General features: G+C 35.4%; 1 protein-coding gene across 1 annotated transcript in view; it reads left to right on the forward strand.

Moving 5' to 3' along the window:
• The window catches only part of sli (slit guidance ligand), a 351,161-nt gene that overhangs the window by 312,919 nt on the left and 11,133 nt on the right, over positions 1–27,109 (forward strand). The window contains exons 2-18 of the mRNA XM_018458073.1: positions 5,116–5,187; positions 5,669–5,812; positions 14,356–14,427; positions 14,921–14,992; positions 15,101–15,314; positions 16,064–16,227; positions 16,783–16,854; positions 16,970–17,041; positions 17,152–17,223; positions 17,510–17,653; positions 17,807–17,970; positions 21,635–21,785; positions 23,955–24,101; positions 25,814–25,885; positions 25,977–26,048; positions 26,308–26,471; positions 26,875–27,076. Of these exons, the coding sequence (XP_018313575.1) occupies positions 5,116–5,187; positions 5,669–5,812; positions 14,356–14,427; positions 14,921–14,992; positions 15,101–15,314; positions 16,064–16,227; positions 16,783–16,854; positions 16,970–17,041; positions 17,152–17,223; positions 17,510–17,653; positions 17,807–17,970; positions 21,635–21,785; positions 23,955–24,101; positions 25,814–25,885; positions 25,977–26,048; positions 26,308–26,471; positions 26,875–27,076 (2,070 nt within the window). The remainder of the gene's footprint in view (positions 1–5,115; positions 5,188–5,668; positions 5,813–14,355; positions 14,428–14,920; positions 14,993–15,100; positions 15,315–16,063; positions 16,228–16,782; positions 16,855–16,969; positions 17,042–17,151; positions 17,224–17,509; positions 17,654–17,806; positions 17,971–21,634; positions 21,786–23,954; positions 24,102–25,813; positions 25,886–25,976; positions 26,049–26,307; positions 26,472–26,874; positions 27,077–27,109) is intronic.

Consider the following 27,109-nt stretch of genomic DNA (forward strand, 5'->3'; position numbering starts at 1 on the left):
GCGCTGACACGGAGAAGACTATATTTTCTCTCTGAGAGCGGCGGCTCTCTTTCTTATCTGATACGATATTTTCGCTGTACAGCTGTCTCGGTTCGCTTTTCATTCTGCTTGCTGTGAAAATTTTATGAGGTGGAGCAAAGGTCCAATCACAAAAACGAACGGTTACTCTAAATGTTATTTTCGACTTATCCGGATCTCTTGTGATTTCAAGAGCTACGAATGTGCTGGAAATCTAGAATACGATCTATCGTGCAAAGATCATATTTTCACGAGAAAATAAATTGGATATTATTGCCACAAGGTGTGCGTTATATTACGCTCCAGATTCGTAACTTCATATAAAAATTATACGTCGCGACGTAAACAAAATGAAGCACTCTATCGCGGATTGCGAATTGCGAGATTTCACATTACACTATGTCAAGCAAACTGTAATAACACTGAACCAAAACTGTACATAAATGCTGTAAAAAGTAATATGTTTTATTCTTGTCCCCATGTTTTAAACACTTAAAGATATTTTAGTTAAACTTTTTCAATAAAAAAAACACTACGTGTTTGAATTTAAAACACTATGCGTTTTAAATCCAAACACGTAGTGTTTTGTTTATTGAAAAAGTTTAAAACTAAAACATCCTTAAGTGTTTAAAAAATGGAGACAAGAATAAAACATTTTAATATCTTAAAATTAAACACTTCTTTTTTCAGTGAATACAATAAAATATTCATTGAATTAATGAAAAATGGTCCAATGAACTCTCATAATGATTTACGTTATAAAACTATTACTAGAATTTAGTGCAAGGATGAATATGTAGTTATATAAATAAATCCAGTTATTGTATCAATAAATTAATTATATTAAGTCGGACATTGATTAACGATCATTCATTGGACCAAAAATGACCAAAATTTTTTTCAGTGAATAGAGGAAGAAACAGAACTTCTTTCTCTTTCTCTCTCTCTGTTATCAATACTTTTAAATATTTAATGCTCTATAATATTATACAAAGATTAAAATCAAAACAAATTAAGAAAAGCTTAATTTCATTTTAATTTAGTTTAATTTAAAACCTTTGCCAGCATAATCAGACATGAAAAAAAAAGTTTGCCACAAACAGATTATATTTTTAAGTATAATTTAGTTTTATTCATTGCGGTGTAATTATGCATATCTGGAATATATTTAAGAAATTAATTGAATGTTTTAAATAATCCTATGTTATAAATACTACATTTTCTTAAATTCCATATTTTCTATTCTAAATCGAAGTCGTAATTATAAGTTACGTGTTAATCATTGCATTTTTCCTTGGCATAAATGTCATTGATAATCATATAATCAAATTGAATCAGATAAATTGAAATTGAAAACTAATAAGACTTTGCTCGTGGCAAACTATCATCGTTAACTGTCAATATTACGTCGCGATCGATGAATTACTTTGCATCTACCAAACATCCGGCGCGCGTATGGTAAATGGAGGATTACGTCGCGATATTTCCTAGCAGTTACACGTACAAGCACGTGATACCAGTACGAGCGCACGCGAAGTCTGAATATAATCACTACCCATAAATCATTCGATTCCCAGATCCCCGGTGGGAAGACGGAGCGAACAGCTCTGCTCGCGAGAAAATCGAGACTCGCACCAGTACCCAATCCTCCCTATAGACTCGTCTCACCTTGTCGCGGCTCGATTCTCTCCCTTATCTCCACCGGAGACATTTCTACGACATTAAGCAGGCGTATCGACACACCGCGACGCGCAGTACCGCGTGTGAGATACGACCGGATATCCGGCCGATCCCACAGCGGTATTCCCTGTATTCCTTCCCCTAGTGTTCCTCGCAGAAGCTCTCGTTCGGGGCGGTTGTCTGCAAACTTTGATTACATCTGCCAGCAGCCTATCCTCCCTCTCGTCTCCCCTGTCTTCTCATTCCACCGCAACTCAAATATAGACACGCACCACCAACACCTTATTCTTGGACGTTGTCTACCAAGTCCGTCACACTCTGACTGCCCCTTCTATTCCTTGAGATTCTCACCATCGTTCGTCCCATCAGATTTACCACCGTCAAGTACTCTTCCTCCCATCTCGCGTCTCTTCTGCTCCCTCCTTTGCGAAAACCCATGGAAACGTTTAGCGAATGTCCCGGTTGGCGACGCGAAATGTAATTTCGTTAGCTGCTACGTGAGTCGCCTGGTAAAAGTGCAAGATGAAAATTGCGCCTTCTAGGATGCTATTAGACTTCTGATGATCGAATTGAATCAATAATGAGATTTATCATTCGAATTGTAAAAACTCGTCGATAGTCAGTCATCATTGCAGCTGTAGATCTGTCAGGATGTCAGGCTTATTTAATTTCTTTCTTAAATCGTAATTATACATATTCCATTTTCGTTTGATCGAGTTGTATACACTGGGAAAAATTTCTTATTGAAAATGAACGAACCAGAAAATTCTGATCACATCAATCAGAGAATTCTAATTATTTCACCTAGAATTATGATACATTCAATCAGAAAAATTTGATATGTCCATTTTTGACCAGAATTCTAATTAATACAACCAGATGTATACCTTTTTCCAGTGTATAACGAATGTTATTCTTATCATTGTTTGAGAATTCGAGACGATAATTTATCTTCATTTAATGATTCACTTTTATTGATGATACCTAATTTACCACACGTATCGCTTAGTGACCTTTGTGCTGTGATGTATTGCCATGCAATCCTATTTCATTTAACAATTCGGAACTGTATCAATTTATCGTTGTATTTCAAATGGATATTCGATGTTCGAGTTCAAAGGTTTTTTAATTACACTATTAAACTTTAATTACGTAGACTCTAATTACTATAATTTTAAATGACTATCGCTGTTCGTGTGTACGTTGTGTGAAAGAAAAAGAAATGGTTATTTTACTTTACCTCGAGAAAGGTACGTAAATTAGCATCGACTTTAAGTGACATCTGGCAAATATTCCTCGTCGGAAGCTTTGTCGATAGAACAACGCGGATATTTACAGAATAAACATGATAAGCATATTGCGAAATTTTATCTCGTTACAATGACGAATCGAAATTATCGCTTTAAGCGACCGATCCTTTACATCGTTCAGATACTTCCCCATTCAGTTCGCTGGGCAAAGGTTCTCCATACAAGACGATTACCCGAACGATTGCCGTTATTACTTTCCGAGAAGACGCCGCGCTATTTTAATTGAGCGTAACACCACATAAGATGACGGAGTCTTCGCGAAAGGCTACATTAACGTTCCTAGAAGCGCAAATCCGTCGTGCAAACGGCACACGCCAAGTTTCTGTCTTATTCTACGAGTTGGCGGTTGGTTCATGAACCAACGATATTTCGCCATGGAGGATGTCGTCGACGACTTTGAATGATCGCGGTAATTATGAGGAAAAGGCAACGCGGTTTAAACTTTTGTTGCGCTTGCATTCAATCATCGTAGAAGATGATAAAATGAGCTCACGTCATTACAAAAAAAGTTTTGAAAAAGATAACATATACTTATTTATTTTATAAATTAAAAGAGTTCGTAATGAATATTATAAAAATTTTAATAATTAAGTTTTAATCATCTATCTTTATATCTTTATAAAATATAAAAACGGAAGCTAAATTATTACAATGCTTTCTAGCGAACATTGTTTGTTCATCATAATGACGTTCGTCGTTCGACAAAAGAACCATGAGGAGTAGTGACAACGATAACAGGAAAAGTGACATCGTTCGTTAGGTAGCTCCTAAAGCTCTCGTTAGACGCTGGGTAGCCGTCACCGTTTTATCCCGTCGAGAATTAATCGAATCGGCGATAAAGTGGATTATGCGTCGAGGTTCGATGGGCCTCGATTCCATAATGCGATTGGCCATGCTCCTCCCGTGGGAGGTATTTTCAGCTTCCTTCAAGTATAATGATTCGTAATTAGATATTACCTGCAACGTATTAAGGAGGGCGCTTAATATCTTAATAGAGTTAGCGGCAAGTATTCATAGTCATTACCGTGGGGTAGCATAATTAACTAGCTCGCAACCGACTCAGCGGAAGTGATTTTTCTACTTTTAGCAAACTTTTCTTTTTGAAATATCTTTGCGAGAATTTCTCAAATTATTGTTGCTGTCAAGTATATTTATTCGCGAAATTCTACATACAGAAATTTTATATATGTGAGTAATAAAAATTAAATTAATTTAATAAAAATGTATTTATTAAAATAAATAAGACAGAATGTTTGATGCCATATGATTATGTGATCAGAGGATGTATAGAATAATAAGTATGATTTTTTAATTGTTCGTCTATAAAAACAAAAATCTACTGGCGACAAATGATTTGAAAAAATCACATTTTATCGAGTGTCCGTACAAGCTTATCCCATGTACAAGATATGGATTCCGGAAATATAACTCCGTCATTTTGTCGTCGGTGGAGAATTACACGTCAGTAGACGAAAACGAGGGAATAATTTACGCTGGTTGTCGGACCAGAAAGGAGAAATCCACGTTGAGAGGAGAAAGCGCTCGTAGGCTGACTTTGTTACGCGTTCTTACCCCGAGCTTTTTGTCAGGTAAAAAGTTTCCACGAGAAAAGGAACCAATTTAATAAGGCCTTAATAACTTCCTCGAGGGAGGCAGACGCTTGGCGTACGGCTGTGTTTGACGGCTACTTCACAGTCTTCTCCTTTTTCGACATGAAGAGTAAATTCACGCTTCCTCGTAACGGAGTGGTATAACCCTTTATTGGCAGAACGGCGATACCATGCTCGTCATTCTCACTCCTCGCGTACGATTGTTCAGCTTTTATTCCGCGTCAAGGGTGGGTACAACTAACATTCGCTGAATCGATAGAATTGTGTGCCAACGAATCTTGTGGCATGAAATCACATTACGTTAGGAACAAAAGTTTTTTAAGTACATTTATCTGCACAATATACAATATGATTACATGTGAAATAAAGTGTGTATTCTACTTTTCGGGTTATTATATAATTTATCGATGAATGAGCGTGCTTAATCGAGTTATTAATTTATTTTTTACTTGTTAAGAACTGAAATATTAACATCTGTTTTGTTCTTCTTGTTGCAGAGATCTTCAAGGAAATAACGTATCGGTGATATTCAAGACCGATTTTGAAGACATGGCAACGCTCCATGTTTTGTAAGTAGAAATATTCTTGATTCTCTTAGTTAATTCAAAATTAGCACTAAAAGTACTATCATTTCTTACTCTGCACTAAAAAAACAAAGCAAATAAATTACTATGAAAATAAAGAAAGTGAAATTTAAATATTTCATCAGTGTAAAATACGTAATTATTGAAAAGTTAAAATCAGAATAATTTTTTACATAAGATATATAATATTATTTAAAAAATAAACACTTATCAACAATAATTGCTTAGTACTTCTAGTGTTAATTGTAAATAACGAGTTTATCAAATTGCAATAATTTTTATAATATCTAGAATATAATTAAGAGTTTCAAGGTTTCAACTATGTCAAATTATATAATAGTCACATATATTAACTTTTATATCATATTATTTAGATATTAATCTATATTAGACAATATATAGAATCGTTTGTGTTGATTATCATATTGTATATTGTATATCACACGAAAATATTTTTACTTTACAGGTTACTATCCAACAATCAAATACACACCATCGAAAGAGGGGCTTTCCAAGATCTGGTAGCGGTGGAAAAACTACGACTAAACAATAATCAAATACGTCATCTGCCCGATCTTCTCTTCAGTAATATGATGAATTTAAAACGCCTGTGAGTACGATAGAACATTACTATTGTTATTACAAATTGAGTGGAGAATGCGCAATTTCTAAATAGATTTGTCGACAATCAGACTTCATTTACACAACATTACGGATAAATATCCCGACATTCATGACCATTTGCGTTATGTATTAGCGTCTCACTAACAGGTTTGACGGGCGTAATTGCAGTGATATTGCGAATTTGAATTATTTCATCGCTGTAGCGAGATATCGACGAACCGAGCGTAAGAACAGAATTCGTTAAGAGCCGCGAGCGTATTATGCCGCGGGATTTATGCGTTCTGTCAGCGGTATACGTAACGTGGGTAAATGGCGCAGCGGCATTGCAAGATACGAGCGATGTTGCAACGAGTCTACAACGTCATGAAAGTTTGCAATATCGTAGCAACATCCGCGCCGGTATTTCGCATGCGAGGGGATCGCGGGTTTCTCGGTAAGCGAAATCTCGGGAGAATAATTACACGTGAGATCAGTCCGAATGTCAGATTCCAGACACGCATAATACGCACGTGCATTGCGACCTCCACATTCGTCTCTGCCTATCTCCCTCTCTCTCTTTCTCTTTCACTCGCTCGCTCTCTCTTCCTCATCATTGTGTCAAGCGTGACGACAAGGGGAGAAGGTTTATATCGTATAAACTTTTCAGACGACGGCCTACATATCTACCGTATGTACGTATGTATTGCGAGGGGGATGAACTGGAGGCTTGTGTAACCTGCCACGCGAGACTCTTCGATCGAATGTACGCGCCGCTGCATACGCGACTTTTCACCCCAGAGGCTTTAGTTTCTTAAAGGCGATCGTTCGATATGCAACGTTCTGATGCCCACCATTGTTCCAACGCTTTCAGCTTACATTCGCCTCTGTGCACGCGACTCACCAAAGTATTTCCTATCTTACGTGACCAACTGCTTGAGTACGCGCTTATCGCTGTCCGACTGTCTTATTAGCGAGACCTGATTCAGTGACGGTGAAGGTGAAACGAACAAAGCGGGGATTGTAGGATTTTAGACATTTGCCAGGCACAGAGATCGATGAAGTCATTACTTAGAAATGATAAAATCAGTACTTGGCGTTATACATGAATCTTTAATAAAACACGCTGAGTCAAAACCAGTCACGTGCGTCGCTATTTTCGAATGCTAAAAATAAATTATTATCGGATTCTTTAATGATTACCAAGAAATAATTAGCAATAAAATGCTCAAAGAAGTTACTACAATTTTTTATTTGTGATCACTGACCGGTTTTACTTGTTACAATTTATTGAAGTTATTTCTGAGTATAGAGGACTTCTGGCCACAGCTGTGTGATCTCAGAAAGCGATAGTATCGAAAGAACACGTAGTCGTCGAGGACCGTTCCGTATACACAAATTATGCTCATCCATAAGCTATCCGTCGAGAACGAGCCGACCTCTTCTTAGCGACATGACTGGTTTTCTCCGTATCCGACATACGCTTCGCCTCTTCTCGCTAACGAGAAGAGCCACCTTGATGTCATAAGAAATTCCGATCCAGTGATTACGCCGTCCCGTCTCGTCCATCCGTTCGCTTGTTGCTTTTCCTCTGAACGCGCGCCATAAGATTCTTTTCGATCCGGAATCTCAATCAAACGCGGTACGACGCGGTACCACGGTTGCAGAGAAAAACAAAATAGAGACAGGCCAGCCTGACGAGCGGCTGATATCATGCCTTTATCGCGATCGAGTGGGCACGAACCGTTTCCGTTCGAAGGTTCCTGGTGTTCTCGGCAGCTGCCAGCCGCGCGGTCGAAAAGTGCGCGAGCCTCCTCCTCGCGTTGTGGATGACAGGGTGGCGGGATCCAGAAAGAGAGAGCCGAGGCAGAAAAAGAGAGACAAGAGAAGCGGCAGAGAGCAAAAAAGAAAAAGAGGGGGGAAAAAAGGAGAAAGCAGAAAAGGAGGAGGAGATCGTCCATCTATCATCCTGCAAAGTGGGCAAGATGGACGGGACTCGAAACTTCCCGTCTCGAAACTCCCGCTCCGCTCGGGCACAGCCTACAGTTTCTCTAACGATAAGGCTGGATGAGCCACCTTACAAAGGGACGTATTATGTTGCGACCTTACGGCGAGATTCTCACGGGCGTTCGGATGCGCGATAATCCTTCATCCGGCGCGGATAAACCAGCGTTAAAATCGTAAAATGGAAGATACTAATTCGCGCGCGCGCTACAACGGCCGCTACTCTGAAACTCTCGGAAACTGGTAATTCCAGCGGCGGCTTATTCTGCAGTTCCCTTCGAAGATGTTTCTCTTTAATTTATATATTAAATCAGACTCTGCTTTACAAAACTCTCTATCTTCTCTTTTTGCAAAGATGCTAGATGTCGGATTTTATTCTTTGTTCAAGCGAGCCAACGATAGAACAAAAAAGGCATTATATATATATATATATAATATCTCAGAATTATTTTATAGTAAGTTTTTTCTCTACACTGTGCACTGCCATACTTAATTTTCTCTTTTTCATAAAATTACAGTAGGTAATACAGTAATACTTTTGCATGAAACTGTATATCTTCCTAGCATATATAATTAAATGAATCGCCAAACAAGCATGGTTCAGAAAGTTACCGCCAATATGGGATCGTGGGCTTGATAATTGAACGATAAGTGGACGAGCGATTAATCAGGCTCTCCTTAACGCACAGCCCAAAGTTACATGGACTTAATTATGTGCTCGTCTCGTAAATTCGACGCGCAGGCACGCCAGGGTGTGGGTAGGTCACGGTGAACGTAACGTATGATTAACTCATCGTGCAAACGTAGAAAGGTATACGGTATACCACGCGGTAAGAGGATGAAACCTACGTGGTAATAAATGGTTTGACACAATGGAAAGGGGCGCGGACACTTCGTTGATTAGTATCACTCCGCAACGCGGCCGTATTGCGGCGCTTGTAACGCGATACATTGGACAGCAACGTGCAAGCTGGTATTTTACGACGCTCCAGCATTTGTCCGCTGTACGTTTAAGCTGATAATAACCAGGACAAACGTCCACCGAACCGAACCCGTGTGCGGTGGCGCGAATGATTTAGAGAGACAAAATTCGAGAACCACGAGGAGGCCACGGTGATTTTCGGACGTCGACAAATTATAGGCCCGTCATACAAGGAGCTGCGCGCACAATCTCGGTTTATCGCTCGAGAGAGCGGCTGTAATAATTATCGTGCAGTAGTTATCGTGTATCCCGACGATCGTAATACGCTGTATTATACAGCTTTCACGGCCCTTGCAGTAAATTCCTCTCAGTCTCGACGTTATGGTGTTATTACATCACATGCGACTTGGATGTAAAATCACGTTAATAATATTATTTAACGTTTTCGTACATTCATCAAATTGTATATGCGATTATATTTGTCGCTCTTGTCGCGCAGTTTAACATCTTTATTTTTTTATTAAGAAAACTAGTTTTTAACCAATTTTACAAACATAGAAGTACACGAGAGAATGTTTACTTGAGAACGCGCAAAGTTTTCAGACAACCGCAGTTTTCCAACTCAACAAAACATGTCGCAAGTATGCTAAGCGGAAAATACCAGGAATCCCAGCGTAGGGCGTCGTTGTACAAGCTATTAAAACCAGTTTACCACATACGCAAAGAGCGTTGTTACGAATGTTCCTGCGTACCATCCTGAGCATGTTACGTCCGAAGAATGCGCGGGCGTTCTCCAGAGATTTGCAATCCTCGGCGTCGCAGTGGACTTCTCTTTCTCTCTGAAGTTTCACAATCCCTCACGACAGAGCGATCGTGCCACGGGATGGAAAAGATCGTAAGGATCGAGGGTTCCTAAACAGAGACGGACGATACGTGCGATACGTCGGATCTCGTTTCGTCCCGTTCTTATCGCGGTAACGCAGTTAATGGCGTCGGCAACATTTGGAATTGGACGCTTGCTCGCGAGCGGCGAGAACCACCGGGTCCTTTTGTTAGTTTCGCGCGGGCGCGGTCACATCGAAATTCGGTAATTGCTTTCTGGGTTAGCTAGAGTGATCTGAGAGAGGTTTCCCGGGTCTCTCCATTTATCCTCGATTCAAAAGCACATAACGCAAATGCCCGATATGCTCGTTTTCTCTGTTGATTATTGCAGCAGCTCATCATCGTCGTCTATTCTCCGAGCTCAACTAGCTTGTCAACTTTGATGATGCAACATCATGCATTGTGAATCTATTTTGAATTTCCCATCCTTGTAAATTGGAAATGTGCGCCGAGAGAAAAGTGTTTGGTATTTGTAACTATAATTGCATGATAAATAATTATAGTTAGGATTGCTAAGAGCAACATTTTTATTTTTAACCTTATATTATATATAGTTTCCTTAATTATGAAATAAATTATGATAATTTCAAATATTAATACAATAAAATATCAAGATATAAATAAAACAAATATTTTTATTTAGTAAATGCAATCGCAATTATAATGAATATAACTATTTCTTAAATTTATTTGCTACTTATATGATAATAATAATTAAAAAATGTATATGTTAAGAAAAATTCCAAGATTTTTAAGCAGTGTGTGTAACTATTATTAATAGCACAATTGACTATATTTGTATGATTGAAACAGCTATAAATATATAATTGCTCCAAAAAAATTATTATAAATTATAATTAAATTATTAAAAGTGTACATTATTTTCTCTTAATGTAACATGTTACGATATTAAATATTTTATTAATTTTATAATTTCGTATTTTATTTTTATTTCATACTTTTATCTATTTTATTTTTTATTAATCGAATAATTATACATCATATTATATTAAAATGTATAATAAAATAACATCGTTATTGTATTATTTACAATAATAATATTATTGTAAAATATTATTATTATATACGGTTAATTACAGAGTCAAGAATTAATTTACGTTTAATTAAATTTTTCAGCACGCTTTTCTACTTATTTTATTTTTATATTACAATAAAGATTCGCGTTGATTTTCGTAATCAATCACTTGAGATAATGAATGATATTTCGAAATAAGCTTTAGCATGTTCTTTTTGTCGAATCAACGTAAGCACTTGGAAATTCGGAAATTGCTTTTTACGATTGGATCGGACGCAGTGGGAATTTAATATCTCAAATTTCCCTGTATGTGATGAAAGTACTCAATTTCAGTTTACTCAGTCTCATGCTTTTCACTCAGTCTCGTGCATTTCTTGTTGCACATCCTCCCAATTTATTAAATTTATAGGATGTAATGAATCTAATTTATTAACAGATGTACTCATGAAATAATTTTCAAGAATTTTGCGACAAGTAACAAATAGGTATAGTGTCAAGTATAAAGTTTCTGATCAATAATCGATAGTTATAAAACAGTTTTTTAATTTGTTTCATAGTTCCGCGAAAGTACTCTAGAGAGATGAACTTTTATTGCGCGGCATGTGACAAACGTTTATTCGATGGCACGATCAAACTCTACGGGGACAATAATATTTCGCGCCGACCAACTCGAACGCGAATGACGCGAGTTCCCTTTGTGCGTTCGGTGCAGACGTGGCCGCGCGTCGAAATTCGGTAATTACTTTCTGGATTGGCTCGAGCGAACTGGGAGTTCAATCTCCCAGTCTCGCACTCTCACCTTACATCCCTCGTTGTCTTTCTCTCTTTCTCTTCGCTCTCTCTCTCTACCTCGTTCTCCGTTTCGCGTTTTTGTTGTTCTTCTCTCGGCCACCACGACTCCCCTCACGTTCCCTCGCGAACATAATTACAGATTGCGAGTTCCAAGCCAATGGATGGTCAATGGCGAGCCGTACTCCGAGACTCCAACCTATCATCACAAGCCTTTGGTTAACTCAGACCTCGAGAAGAGGTTTCGAGGTTCCATGGTATCCGCACGTTTTTCAAGGGGTTTCAACCGCGCCATTTGTCTAACCCTCGATCGTTCCAAGGTGTCTTTCTATATCAATGGGAGATGATTCAATTATTTGCTAACTCTCATTCGTTCTTTCATTATTTATTTATATTTAATTATATAGTGTATACTTCTTCACGCGCGAAGAGGATGGATAGAATGATATATGTTATTATCATTTTGATATACATACATGATAAGACAGGGTTGGCAAAAACCCAGTTTTTTCAAAAAAAAAAAAAACCTAAATATATATTTTGGGGGTTTTTGAGGGTTTCTGTGGATTTTTGTGGTTTGTGGGTTTTTGTTCTAGGACTTTAGTAGCAGTCATCTATTGTTTTAAAAGCGTAATATCTGTTCGACAAAAACATAATCTCAAAAAGTCGTTCAACAAATACTACCAGGATTTAGAACCAGCATTTCATTAATATCATTTATGTTAAGCAATCATTGCAACAAAAGTTTCCGATTAATTTATAGATAAAAAACTAGTTTAATTCTTAATGTATGTTGTAATAAACCAGTGTATTTTTAAAGATCCAATAAATGTTGCTCGTGTTTTTTGACCTTTCTAACTACTAATTTTTGCTTAGCAATCTCGAGCTAGATATTTTACACATTTCAATTTATTTGTACGCGGATCGTACAATGCGTTCTAATAACTTTCCATTTAAATTTCATCGTTATTATCTTGATTTTATTTACCAATACTTCGGTAATTATGCAGCTTTAACTTTGAAACGTTGGATTGATATTAATTGTAAACTTATAAGAGCCATATCAGGGACATTTTTAAAATTATGTATTTCTAATAATGTTTTTCTATCACATTTTTCTAATAATTTCTTTCACAACTTACAATTAAAACATTATAAGGCGAATCAAAAATTAAATAAGATACTATATTATTCAAAGAAAAAAATTTTTTAATTAGAAATATTTGATTTACATAGATCAATATACTCTCTTAATAGACAATTAATGTTTTTTTTCATCTAATTTATCAAACGTATTACCACAGTATGTTCGGAATGATCTAGTAAAACATTATTCGATTTCTTTTGAAAATTTTCGAAAAAGACTGCTTTTTCTCGCCATCCAATAGTTAAATTCATTTGATGACGTTAAAGATTTATCAATTTTATATAATTTTATTCGTAAAGTTAAATGTATTATGTTCAACCTGCGATACGACTTCATATCTTTCTTTCCAATGTTTAATTATAATTAAACTAACATAAATTAATTGAAATATATAAAAATAAAATATCTAGCTTGAGATTGCTAAGCAAAATTACAAAGTTAAAAAAACACGAGCATTTTTTTTAGTTTATTAAGTTTTTGTTTAAAAATGCGAAGGTATATTAATATTATACAAAACAATGAAATATGACATGCATTTGGGTTTTTGTAAACTGGGTATGTGCTAACCTTGTGATAAGATGTCACTTGATATCATTTTGAAATATTATTTAATTATGTAGATGTATACAAAAAAATATTACAATTTTAATATCTTGAAAGAAATAATAACCGATAAATGATGTATATACACAATAAATTTTTAAAAATTAAGAATTTTTAAGAATTTTTAAGACATAGCTTGTCGGGTCGATTTTGATGTGTGTAGCTCGAAAGAAGCTCCGAGCTTCAAGTATTCCGACTACGAAGTACGTTAAGATAATTCGTAAGCAGCCGGCTGTCGCGTGAGACCGTGGAAATGGTCACTCGTTACGTGAGTAACGATCCCGACCGCGATGAGGAGTAGGTACTTGCGAAGTCTATGGCCACTCACGTGACGGTCTGTACACGTGTGACCGGTCACACGCACAAGCGGCAACTTCTGGAGGATAATCGTGCACGTCGAAGAGGTACTTGCCGCGGCATTCGACGCTCTTGAATAATTGATCGAAAATGTAGGACGAACTCGCGACTACAGCCGCAATAAAGTGGAACGAGCGGGTGTTGCACTGGTGATGGTGGACGTGGTCATCCGCCTTTGAGAGCGTAAAAGCTGAGAGATCAATGAACAGTCGCGAATTAACGCAACTCCAGCGAACGTGACGCCGATGAGCTCTGATAGTTTTCGAATACACAATTGCAACAATTGCATATGTGGAAAATTGGGACAAAACACTGTCGATTCCGAATACGATTGGAAAATTTAATTTGATACACTTTGAATTGAATTGGATTCATTGGAAAATTTGATTTGATTTATTCTAAATTGGATTCATAAATATCACATCACTAACCAATATATTTTAACTAATAACTGATATGTTTTCGAATAAAAGTATTTTCTATAATATAAGATATGTTATTCAATATAAATCTAATTTCTCTTTTAAAATATTAATTTGGAAATTGAAGAAAAAAAGCAGAAAAGGTTTCCCTCTAAAAAAATTTAAAAGTATTCATATCTTTAAATAACATTTTAAAAAATTGAACGTAATGAAATTACATCTTTCGGGTTGTTTATATTCGAATCTTCTTTAGTTATATAATATTACATATGATATTATTTTATGAATTATATTAATTTTTAAGACAGTAATTACGATTGTTAAAAATAAATAACTATCTGACAAATCATAATTAGACATTTTGAAATAAATATTATATTCTGTTTTACAGAGATCTTAGCCACAATCAGATTGCCACCATAGGACCGAAGACTCTCAGAGGAGTGTCCGCTCTCAGACATTTGTAAGTATCTTATCGGATGTGCTTGCCACAAAGACAGATTGTTCCGTAACAATCTCTCCCGAGACCATTTAGTCACAGTCTAGTAGCTCATTATAAACTATGCTCAAAATGTTTTACATATGACAACTCTACTCGCATTACAGATAAAGCTCTGATAAAATTTCAGATAAAACTTGAGTTAGTATTTCAAATCTACTGTAACATGTATTGTAATTATCCTATATTTTTCTACGTCACCTATCAGTTTAAGTAGTAAAATATTATGTGGTCAGACAACTCTAATATTCAAAGCGTAACATAATATTTTTCTGAAATCTATAATTTCTCTCTCTCTCTCTCTCTCTCTCTCTCTCACACACACACACACACACACACACACACACACACACACACACACACACACACACACACACACACACATTTTATTTGTGTGAGAAGTTTAAAAAAAAAGAAATTAAATATTTTTTAAAATTTTACTTTTTTTTCCTTATAGATTACTTGACAATAATGTATTGACTTGTGTGGATGAGGCTTCGATACGAGAATTGAAAGACTTGGAAATATTGTAAGTACACGAATTCGTTACACGAATAAGATTATATATTCAAATTATATGTTCCATAAAAATTATTTAGCGAGAATATAAATTTGTCAAATCAATTATTCATTTTAGAATGCTGAACAATAATAAACTTATAATGCTCGGCAAGGAGATGTTGAACGGCTTGTCGCATTTGCGAACTTTGAAGCTTGCGGATAACGCGTTCGCTTGCGATTGCCATTTAGCATGGTTATCGCGTCATTTGAAGACTTATCCTCGCCTAGGGCAACACACACGATGCGCATCTCCGGCTCATCTCAAGGATCGCAATCTCGCCGATGTGCAAGTGAGTCTGATTAGAGTTATGTTACCATCTATTGAATACCAGTTTACAAAACCCACAAAAGTTTATTTCTTATCAAAATCTGTGTACGCGCGTTTACATAATGCATAAATATATCAAGTCTTATTTATAAACGTATGTTATAAATATGTTCTTATTAAATTACGTTTGCGTGTACACGTATAACGTAGTTTAGATCTTTTAATACACGGAGAAAAATGATTGAGTAATTTTTACTTTACACGATTAGTAAAAAATACTGTGGCTATTTTTGCCGAATTTATAACAAACTTTACTTGCCTGAAAGTAAAAATATCAGAAGTGTAAAGTAAATACATTACAATTATAGTAAATCCATTTAAGCGATTATTATCTTACAGTAAAGTAAACATTATTTTCAAGACTATGAGCACGACCAGCTCTCGAAGTTTATTTTACGAAATATAAAAAGTATCTTACAGTATGGTTATTACGATCGCTCATTTACCAGAAAAGTAAAATAAATTTTACATAAGTAGGTGCCTGTCTCCGTATAGATCTGCTAATTTCATTTTACTAGAATTCTAGTACATATTAATTACTTTACATTTTTCTCTGTGTAGAGAGTACAATATTATTTCAATTATTTAACCAAACATTGTATGAGAAAAAAAGATTTTTATAGAACATTTCTGTGATCGTTAAGCTTATCGATATCGTTTCTCGTTAACCCACTTCGTGCCTAATACGACTTCTAAACCCATTGTTTGCAGGAGCACGAGTTCAAGTGTTCGGGCCTGGTCGAGCGAACGGGATCGGAATGCAGCGCTGAGCCCCAATGCCCGCATCCTTGTAAATGCGCTGATGGGATCGTCGATTGCAGAGAGAACTCCTTGACGAAAGTGCCAACCCACCTTCCCGAGGATACCACAGAGTTGTAAGTAAAATCGTCGCGCCATGTTCGCGCATTGTATATCTGTTCTTCATCTGAGATTTATTTCTCGTTTACAAACACATACACACGCGCACCACATACGTAGGTATTATCGATAACGCGAATTGAGCTGTTACGTTGTTCTCTCACAAGTACACTTTATTTCTTCTCTTATATTTGGTACTTGTAGTTGTTGCACAACAAATTAATATCACTATTTATATTTTTCTAAATTTAAATTTTTATTTAAATTAATTTTGTTTTTAAATTCGCAATTTTATTAATAATTTTTTTAAGATAATCCTACGTAAAGCCGACAAAATCAAATAATTTTATAAAATTCGTCAAGATTAATAATATATAATACGTGAAACACAGAATAATATATTTATTTGTGTGGAAAACGGTGGAAGAGAATGAAATACACGAAATAGTATAATACAAACAAGTAGAAAACAATCGATAGCCTCGCAGCTTTACGAAACGGCTACTACCTAGCACATATGTGCAGATTCGCTAACTTATTTGTATAATTTGTTTTTCTATAATTGCCCTCAGGCGACTGGAACAAAACGGCATCACGGAAATTCCACCAAAGGCTTTCTCGCCATATAGAAAATTGCGAAGAATGTGAGTGATATTCGTGACTGACTTACTTTAGTGCATATACCATATATATATCGCTTTTGCGCATGTCGACCGCAATGTTTAATATTTTTATATGTTTCCGGTTTTTCGCCCACAGTGACCTGAGCAACAACCAGATAAAAAAGGTAGCAGCAGATGCTTTCCACGGATTGAAGTCCCTCGAATCGCTGTATGTATCTTTTTCTCTTTACTGATATATTTTGAATAACACATTCTATTCTATTTTAAATAACATTCTATTCTATTTGACCACAACAACAAAAATATATTTGGTTGCAGAGTTCTATATGGCAACAAAATCACTGAACTACCAGCTGGTCTTTTCCAAGGCCTTACAAATCTGCAATTATTGTGAGTAGATAAAAAAAAAGGGAGAAAACCATCAATTTAATGAATAGAATTTAAAACTAAAACGAATTGTACGAAAGTCAGTTTTATTAAAGTTAATAAATTGGAATAAATATAGTTTTCTATTGCATGATGCGAGGTCGACTTTAAGAAGGCGAGAATTAATAATTCATATTAGAACCACTAAAGAAAATGTTTTTATTCATGGTTTCACGTATTGTTCTCGCTTTCCCGTGAAGCATTGCAACGAGGCAACTGTTGGAAATTATGGCGAAACTTATTGTTTCAGGTTACTGAATGCCAATGAGATATCATGCATACGAACAGACCTGTTCAAAGACTTAACCAGTCTCACCTTGCTGTCTTTGTACGACAACAATATACGTTCGTTAGCTAATGGGACTTTTGCCAACTTGCGGAGCATTAAAACACTGTTCGTATTATACAAAAATACAAAAGTTACGATTATTTTAATGCAATACTTAATTTGGACGAAAAAAATTTTTTATTATTAAAATAATTAACGAAGAAGATATTTCGTATTACATTCTAAAGAATCTCCAGCCAGTAATTCTTTTTTTCGCAGACATTTGGCGAGGAATCCGTTCATCTGCGATTGCAATCTACGCTGGCTGAGCGCGTATCTTCACGCGCATCCTATAGAGACATCCGGCGCTAAATGCGAAACGCCAAAAAGAGCGCAGAAACGGAAGATCGATTCGATGCGGGACGACAAGTTCAAATGTAAGGGTAAGCACAATTCGACTTTCCGGTATATCTCTTCTTAACACTTCGGCAGAGTAATATACAGGTCGGTAGTCTATGTGGAGGAAGATATATTGCACGATGAATGTAAATAGGTCCCTATTATCCGTTGACTTGCATTTACATTTCACGACATCTTCAAATCTTCGTATTATCATATATGTAATTATATTCATATTCATATCTGTATGAGATTCATCATCTATCCTTGCATCAATACAATTTTGATAAATATCATTTTATCATCTGTCTTACATCAGCTTTTAAATCTTAAAAATTGAAAGTAGCACTTACATATGGAAAGTAAGAGAAAGCGAATAAGCAGAATGGAAATCGGATTATATTACCATTTATAAATTAATATTCGTTCTTTCGCTAAGAAAGGATATATCGAAAGCCGATGCCAAATCTATTGAATTGATCAATCGTGTCACTTTATTATCAATCACATGTGATGGCGTACGTGCCACATTCGAATAACCGATCCAACGGTTTCCATTTTCACTCGTGTGAAATCACCCACCATCGTTCCTGTTGCTTCCAATGCTTCTTGCATCACATATCCAGACACGTACGTCTTCTCCTTTCTCTCTGTCTCGATTCTTCTTCGTTCTTGTCGACACGTCCGGAACAGGTGACCAGACGATCTATATAGGTGCTCTCGCACGGTAGGATAAATGCTGGTCACTTTGTTGGACGTATGTAATTGCCAATGGATGTATCTTGCTAACCGTAATACCGCCCGGTGTGCATTAATGTCAGCTGATGTTGTGTACATTCGCAAAGACGCTTGCAAACTCGTTCATGCTCGCATAATGATAATCATTTAGCAAAACGAAGCTGCATACAGATGATTTACGTAGATAAAGATCGTGCCTTAATAGGATGTATTTTTTGAAATTTTATTCTTCCGTCGATATACGGAGTTTTCCTTTAAATTATTCACGGAAGAAGATATTCACATAAGAAAATATTTGAGTATATCATACCGTTAAAATATAAACATATTGGATAAAAACAAAGAAATTATGATTTATTTAAAATGTTAACAAATCTGTTTTTATACTTTTTAAATTTTAGAAAGTTAGTTAAAAGTATTTTAATGATAAAAAAAAACAATATCAGAGCAAATTTGTATTTTTTATTAATAATTAATAACTGTTCTTCATCGTTATATATTATGCTTTATGCGGACGTATGATGCACTCACAGCATGCTTATTACATCATAGTCCGTAAATTTTGATATGCGACTTCCGGAATTACAAAAATTCTATCTCTGTTATTTTCATTGCGCAGTGGTTTATCTTGTTTTTTTGCGACACCGTAATTCTAGGGAAATTTATCGCAAGCGTACGAATGTCCCTTCTACAGAATGCATCTTTTACGACATGTTTTTTGCGGAACTATCCGTGTTTGCCGTATCCATTTGAGAATAATACCTAGAAGTCTCTAACCTTCCTTTATGCAGCTTCAAGTTTCACTCGGATGCACTCTCCTTGTACGCCATACTATTCCGAAAAGTACATGTACTACTGTACATACATATGTGTACACGCGGTTGTACAGAGGTGAAAAACCCAGCAAAACCGCGTAACTCGCTTGTTAACGTTTTGAATACAAAATAGTTACACACATACAGATTTTATAAACAATTAAATTATCTCGCGACTATATTAATCAATTTATAATTAAACATCACATGTTATATATATATATTATATTTTTATTGGTATAAAGTTATATAAAACATATACAGAGAGAATTTTTTCTTAGAATTTACCCTGAAAATATGATAGTCGTGGGACAACATTGTATTTGGAGGAATTTTAATGTAAATCTCTCTCATTCATTAATAAAACTACAATAAAGTATAAAATAAGTTTGATTAATTTTACTGAAATGCATGGTAAAAATCTTTAAAATATTGTCTTGTACCACAACTACTATATTTTCAGGATAAATTTTAAAAGATAATTCTCTCCATTAATATATAAATATCGATGTTATTAAAGATTTGCTTTGAACGATATATGCAATATGCAATGTGCTACATTGATTTATTTTCAAGAAAAAATAAGAAACAATTGCATATGAATTAATATAATCAGTACCACACGGAAAGAATGGTTTTGCTAAAGTATCTAAAAATTTAGTTAGGTACAGATCTAAATAATTTTGTTGGACCATTAAAATAATTATGTTGAAATATCAAAATAATTAGGACCCTCAAATTGGTTACTGGAATACATCATTTTGATACAGACTAATAGAATTCTCAAATTTGTATTTAGCAAAATTTTCAGATAATTCAGAAAAACCGTACTGAAGAAAGATAATATCCAGTGTCCATTCCTGCGACTTATCCTATACACATTTACATGAAACTCAATTCAGAGTTAAGAAAAGAAACATCTCGGTAGCGCATATGTGCACCTATGCCGGTATAAATGTGCGCATAACTGCTACGTGTAGTAAACGGAAACTTACGTTGTGAACGTTAAACTTGTAGACAACTTTCGCAACTTGCACCCCCGGTCACGGCAAAAATTTACACGATACCCTTGCTTCTGCATTACGAAGGATTTCGCAAGAATTAGGAGGAGAGTGCTTTTAGTTTTCGTAGAAAGAAACAAATGTTGCTCCTTAAGCAACACTTCCATCCGAGTATGTAAGAGTATTGGCGAAGCGGGCGATAGAAGAGACAATGGAAAATAATCATTTTTAACTTTATTTACGAAAACGCAAATTTATTTTTATTATTTATATTTCTCATGCTATTATTTACCTTAAGCAAATTTTTGTCAGTTTTATTTTCATATAAAATATAAATTATTGTATAACAAAAGTTGTACTTCTGTGAGATACATATTTGTTTTTTATCTTTTATTCGTTGCATTATTCCCTCTATACAAAAATAATAAATTTTTTTAAATTTATCATCATTACCATATAATAGCTTTTAATGTGTATTTTATTTATTTATAAAAGCATACGATGTTAAAGAGAGAAATAAGCGAACACATTGGAAAAGAGAAAAAAATCAGTTCTAGATGACGTTTAATTTTTCCTCGCTTCCTTCTCTTTGATCGACGAATAAAAACCGCTATTGTATTTAGACCACGTGAAGAAAACACAGTCGCTATGCGAGATGCTAAACGGCATTATACATGTTGCAATGTGTATCGTCGATATAATTACGTATGCGTACATCACACCCGGCAATTTGTAATGTGGTGTATAATACGATGATAAATCATTTCTGCCGTAGTCGCACTCATACATAAACATATTTAGCCCTCAACACTAACGCACGACGTTAAACACTCGATTAACGTGCAAGTACATATGGCATCATACGTTCGAGTGATTTCGTTTAACGACGCCATTAATTACACTGTTCATTATCAAAATTTATCGTTAATGAATCGACATCATCATCATTACGTTTACCATATAATTACGTTCGACCACAATTTTCATGAAGAAATGCAACATTTATTTGTGGCCGGGATATCACGCGACTGCTCTGCGCACGACGTGTATACATTATCCGCGTCGTATGTCGGACCAGGAACATGATCGAGTGCGGAAGTGTTGTTCAGGCGCGATTGTTAGAATTTGACTCTATCCAGAAACTTTGTCCGCAGGTGACGAGGAACTGCTAACAAAAAGAGCTGGCGAATGCATTCTGCCTGGCGCTTGCCCCGCGCAGTGCACATGCAACGGCGCGACGGTCGATTGCTCCAACAAGAGATTAACTGCGATACCAAAAGACTTACCGCTTTACACGTCGACTTTGTAAGTATATACCTCTTACTTCTCTTAATTGGCGTATTAAGTTACCACGTATGAAATCTAGGAAAAGAATCACTTTGTTAATTCTGACTAATCATTGATACTATCAAAGTCCTGTCAGATAAACTCTGTAGACTTCGTTTTTCATCATTGATGAATAAATCATCGACAACGAAAAGACTCGATAGACAAAAGACGTGTCTTCCGTTAAAAAATTTCCTCCAACAATATTTTACTTATCGTTACGTTACTAAGAGACGTACGTGGGCGTGCAAAATAAGAAAACTAAAGGCATATTCAATTTATGTCATACAGGATGTAGCAGCATCCGCAATATATTTCGTGCAGTTATGTTTGTCATGCTGAACGCACTTGTACCGCGAACATTTTTAGTGCCTCCCAAAATACTGTGTGACATCGCGCTGATGAAGAGGTAGCCGGTCGATCTAAAATAAGGAAAATTTTTTCAAAATATTTAAGCTTTCGATATTTGAATACTAAATAATAGTGTTCGCTTTGTCAGGCATTCTTGCCTCTGATCGTAATTAAAGATATAACGAGGCGCTTTTAATAAATAATGAGTAATAATTATACGTTACAATTTAGTAATAATTATGCTACTTTCAATAATGTTTGCAAGTTATAAAAATTATTCACTCATCTAAATAATGAATATTTTAAATAATGATGTTACATTTATACAATAAATGCAGTAAGTATCTATATTAAGTAGCAATATTAGTAATATTAAGGAATAAAATTATGAAAACGACTGATATCGATAAATACAATAGTAATCAGTATTATCGTGAGCCCTAATTATATCTAGCTAATAACAACAGCATGTTAAACATAGATATATATATGAATTGATCATGATGAATTGCAGATTGAACTGTAAAACAATATAATCCCAAAAGATAATCTCAGATAATTTAAAAAGTATGATTCAATTGCTCGTATAATGAAATTAGGTAACGATAGTGGAAGTAAAAAGAACTACAGTAAAGACCATTAATCTATTACGAACTGATACGTCGTTTTGTAATTTTTGACTTGCAAATAGTTATATTTCTAGTTTACAATTACTTTATAATTAGTTTAACATTTTGTTAAGTAATATGCATTTTGAATTATTATTTTTTCGTGAGATAATATTCACTTCAAATTATTGAGTATTGGAAAAGCCAATCGATCGGTCGAGACGGTCTAGACGAGTGGTTAGGATGAATATTATTCGTCTGTAGAGAATTCTCGTCACTCAGTTCGAATATTAATTCGATCGTTGAACCAGATAATCACCTGATTAAATCGTAGAGTGCAATGGGAAAAGAACAATGAAGATTGGACTATTATTCGCAGTAAATTACGCATCTGATTCGTTCAATGGATCGACGTTTTATAAAAAAATTAATTTCTCGATATCATTTAATAATCAATATATTAGCTCTTATAAAGAAGTCTCTCTCTCTTTCTCTCTCTCTTCTCTCCCCCCTCTCTCTCTCTCTCTCTATATATATATATATAATTAAAATGTTTCTTTGGTATACGTGGTTTTTAGCTTTCATCTTTGCTACCATATTTGTATTTTACATTAAAATTTATCAGTATACAGTATAAAAATTTGTCGATTCACTTGCGATTAAATTTTCTTTTTTAAGAATTTTAAAATAATATACAATTTGAAAATAAAACAACGGCAGAGTTATTAATAATTGTTACAGCAATTTATTATTTCATTCTATTTCAGGCGCGGAACATACATTTTTGTACTCCGATAAATCCGAGGTTAATAGTTTTATCCGAACGTTAGAACGTATTAATTACGAAGCAAAACAATCAACTGCAAGTTACACTATTGCTCGATATATATCGTACGAACATTCTGCAATGCACCAATTTCTCTGCTCGAGAGTTATTCCAGCGCGCAATTCGCAAAATTTATTGAGCGACGCATTGTTATAACGCGGTAGCGAATAAATTGCTCGGTGGGTAGTCGAAAACAAGTGATGGAGTAACGAACGGAAAGTACCAATTTCGCCCCTTTTTTTTACGTTGTCGAGTAACAAACTGGCCGTACATGCATATCGCGAACGCGCATGCATTTTTCGACGGTCGCGACTTCGTTTTTCGTTCTACTTACATTCCTTTCTATTTGTATGTTCACGCCAGGTTGTTGAGCAACAATGAACTGGACAAGATCAAAGCGGACGGCCTTTTTGAGAAGTTGCCGGAGCTGCAGCATCTGGATCTCAGGAAAAATAAAATCTCTCGTATCGAGGCGTCCGCCTTTCAAGGGGCTCACAACCTCACCGACCTGTAAGTTACTACGTTCCGAATTATACCGCTTTCGTAGCATAGCCCCAACCTGTTTCTTCTTTGCAACATTGTCGTCGTCGTCGTTGTCTTCCTGGAAAACTTCGCTTTTGCCGACACAATAGAAGCCATTCTAGAAATACCGTTGTGTAATGCCAGGATTGTTTTCTTTGCGCGGTTTTCTTCTATAGTCGATATTTCCAACTTTAGAAAATCTCTCTCGAGGAATTTTAGAAGACCGCATTGTCTCCGAGGACAATTATTAAAACAATACCGGCGGTTTTTCGTCAAAGGCTTGAGCGGTATAGTGTTTGTTGATTGCGTGTCGCGATTTGCTGAATTCAACTGCAGCTATTAATTTTTAAACAAAAGTAGGTATCAATGGACCGCGATGCGAATAATAATTAACAAAAAATACATAATAATTAAAAAATTTTCAATTTGAGCTGGATCTTAATGCTTAATACGTATTTTGATGTGAATGTACATATATATAGTACATATCCAGTTCTACACTACGCGCTGGAATTATTTTCAGTCTTAAAACGCAATCTTGAACCGAACTGGAGTATAGTAGATAATATCACAAATTAAATTGCCAAGTATTTAATAATATTGATGATAAGTCTGTTTTCTGTGGCTGAACTACTCTTGGAACTTAAAGTGAGATAGATGTATATTTGATGTTTATCGAAAACGAGAAAGAGAGTTCTAATGCAGTCTAGCGCAGGAACGGCATTAAATTATTTACTATTTTTTAAGACGCTTATTAACAATATTATTAAATTAATTGCCAATTTAATTTGTGGTATTACTGTCCCAGTTCGGTTCAAAATAACCTTTAAAGATTGAAAATGATTTCGGCGCGCAGTTATAGAACTGCACTGAACCAAAACTGTACGTAAATACAATAAAATACTCATTGTATTATGGAAAAATAATGAAAATTGGTCCAATGAATTCTCATAATGATTTAGATTATAAAACTATTACTAGAATGCATTGCAAGAACGAATATATAGTTGTATAAATGAATCCAGTTTTATTGTATCAATGAATTAACTACATTAAGTCGGACATTGATTAACAATCATTCATTGGACCAAAAATGAACAAAATTTGTTTCAGTGTGGATATGTATATATAAATTCATACCAAAATTATTTAGGATCCAGTTCACGGACCAATAAGGTCTTTTCATTACTGTATATTAATTTTTACTTTTTACTTGCACATTACGATTACCAAAAATATTTTTAATATATGAGATTGATAATAGCATATCTGTTTCATAAAAATATTTTATCGTTCCATGAGAGATTAGATGATATACAGGAGCTGAGCTTGCAATATATCAGCTATTTTACCATCATTTATTGCGTGCGATTTATAGGTAATCCAATATATGACATGGGTTATAAATTCTTTATAGTTAATAGCTATATTTTCAAGACACTTCAAAGTCGAGTAACGCTTATGTTCGGAATTTAAAGAATATAAAAGCATTACACATCAAGAGATATCACGTTTAAAATGTCTCCGTGTGCTTTCATGATGTTCATAATGCGTGTACCTACGCTCGTTAGCTGAAAGAATGATATTTATCGACTCGTAAAAAGTGATGGCGAATTGTAATGCGACGCAACTTAGCTCGCAATCTCTTTTCATTTTGTCGTTCGCCTCGTTTCACGATATGACGAGTTTCCTTTTCGCAGGCTTTTGTCCGAGAATAGGCTGCGAGAAGTGCACAACAAGATGTTCTCCGGCCTACCGAGCCTTAAAACACTGTAAGTACCTCGTTGGGAAAAACGTACCATCTAGTGTTGATAAAACGCTATCGTGCGGTAAACGATTACTCGCATAATTCACTTTGCGTAGGAATCTCCATGGTAATTCCATTACATGCGTTATGCCGGGGTCGTTCGACGGAATGCCGCACATACGCGCCATGTAAGTTCGTGACTAATCAAATCAACGAATCAAATTACAATAAGATTGTTATTAAATTTTCTCATATTTTTTATGTCATATTCTTTTATTTTTCGTTATCCTTTATGGAAAATGCAAGTAGTTAAATAGTCGCGAGAAAATTTATACTATTATATCTTTAAAATAATTATATATCAGCTTTAATAATCAGAGTATAATCTTCGTGTTACTGCCTCCTTATTGTTGCTGTATCGTTTGATATATTTTTCGATATCTGCAGCAACATGCAAGGTAACCCGCTATCGTGCAACTGCTATCTCGCGTGGTTTGCCGGATGGTTGAGGAAACGAGATATAGCCGGAATCACTGGTCGTTGTCACGATCCACCGCGATTAAAGGATGCCATCATCAAGGATATTCCGCATCACGAATTCAAATGCAACAGTGCGTTTAACATTACTGTACAATTTTAGTCACCTGTAGCACCTGTAGATATATCTTACTCTCGCAATTAGTATTACTGCGCTTTATGGTCGATTGCTATGAATTCAAAATAGAGTACAAATATAACATATCCCGTGAAATTGATAGCATTGATTTGCATGCAAACTGATTCGCGTTCGTATACGAAATCGAAATCAATGTAACATATTAATTAAATCTGAATTTGCGAGCAACGCATATTTCGTGCCTTCAATTTACGTATCACTTGCACTGCGAAAAAAAATTTTTACGAATAAGAATTAGTTGTTCTCGCTGAGCATCTTTATTCGTTTTCACAAACTAATATTTGTAATCTGAATTGCAAATCCTGTTAACGATCTACCAACTATTTTACACCCATCAGACGACAGCGTGGGTTGCCTAGGCGACGATTACTGCCCGCCTCAATGTAATTGCGCGGGTTCGGTGGTGAGATGTTCGAGGTCTCAGCTTACAGAGATTCCACGCGGGATTCCACCGGAAACCACCGAGCTGTATTTGGACGTGAACGACATCAAGACGATCCAACCGGAGAGGTTGAACCACCTGAGGATTCTCACCAGACTGTAAATAAAACACGCACTCACCTTCCCGTATAT

Source organism: Mycetomoellerius zeteki, unplaced genomic scaffold, assembly GCF_001594055.1.
Source record: "Mycetomoellerius zeteki isolate Tzet28-1 unplaced genomic scaffold, Tzet1.0 scaffold70, whole genome shotgun sequence".
NCBI classification, from domain to species: domain Eukaryota; kingdom Metazoa; phylum Arthropoda; class Insecta; order Hymenoptera; family Formicidae; genus Mycetomoellerius; species Mycetomoellerius zeteki.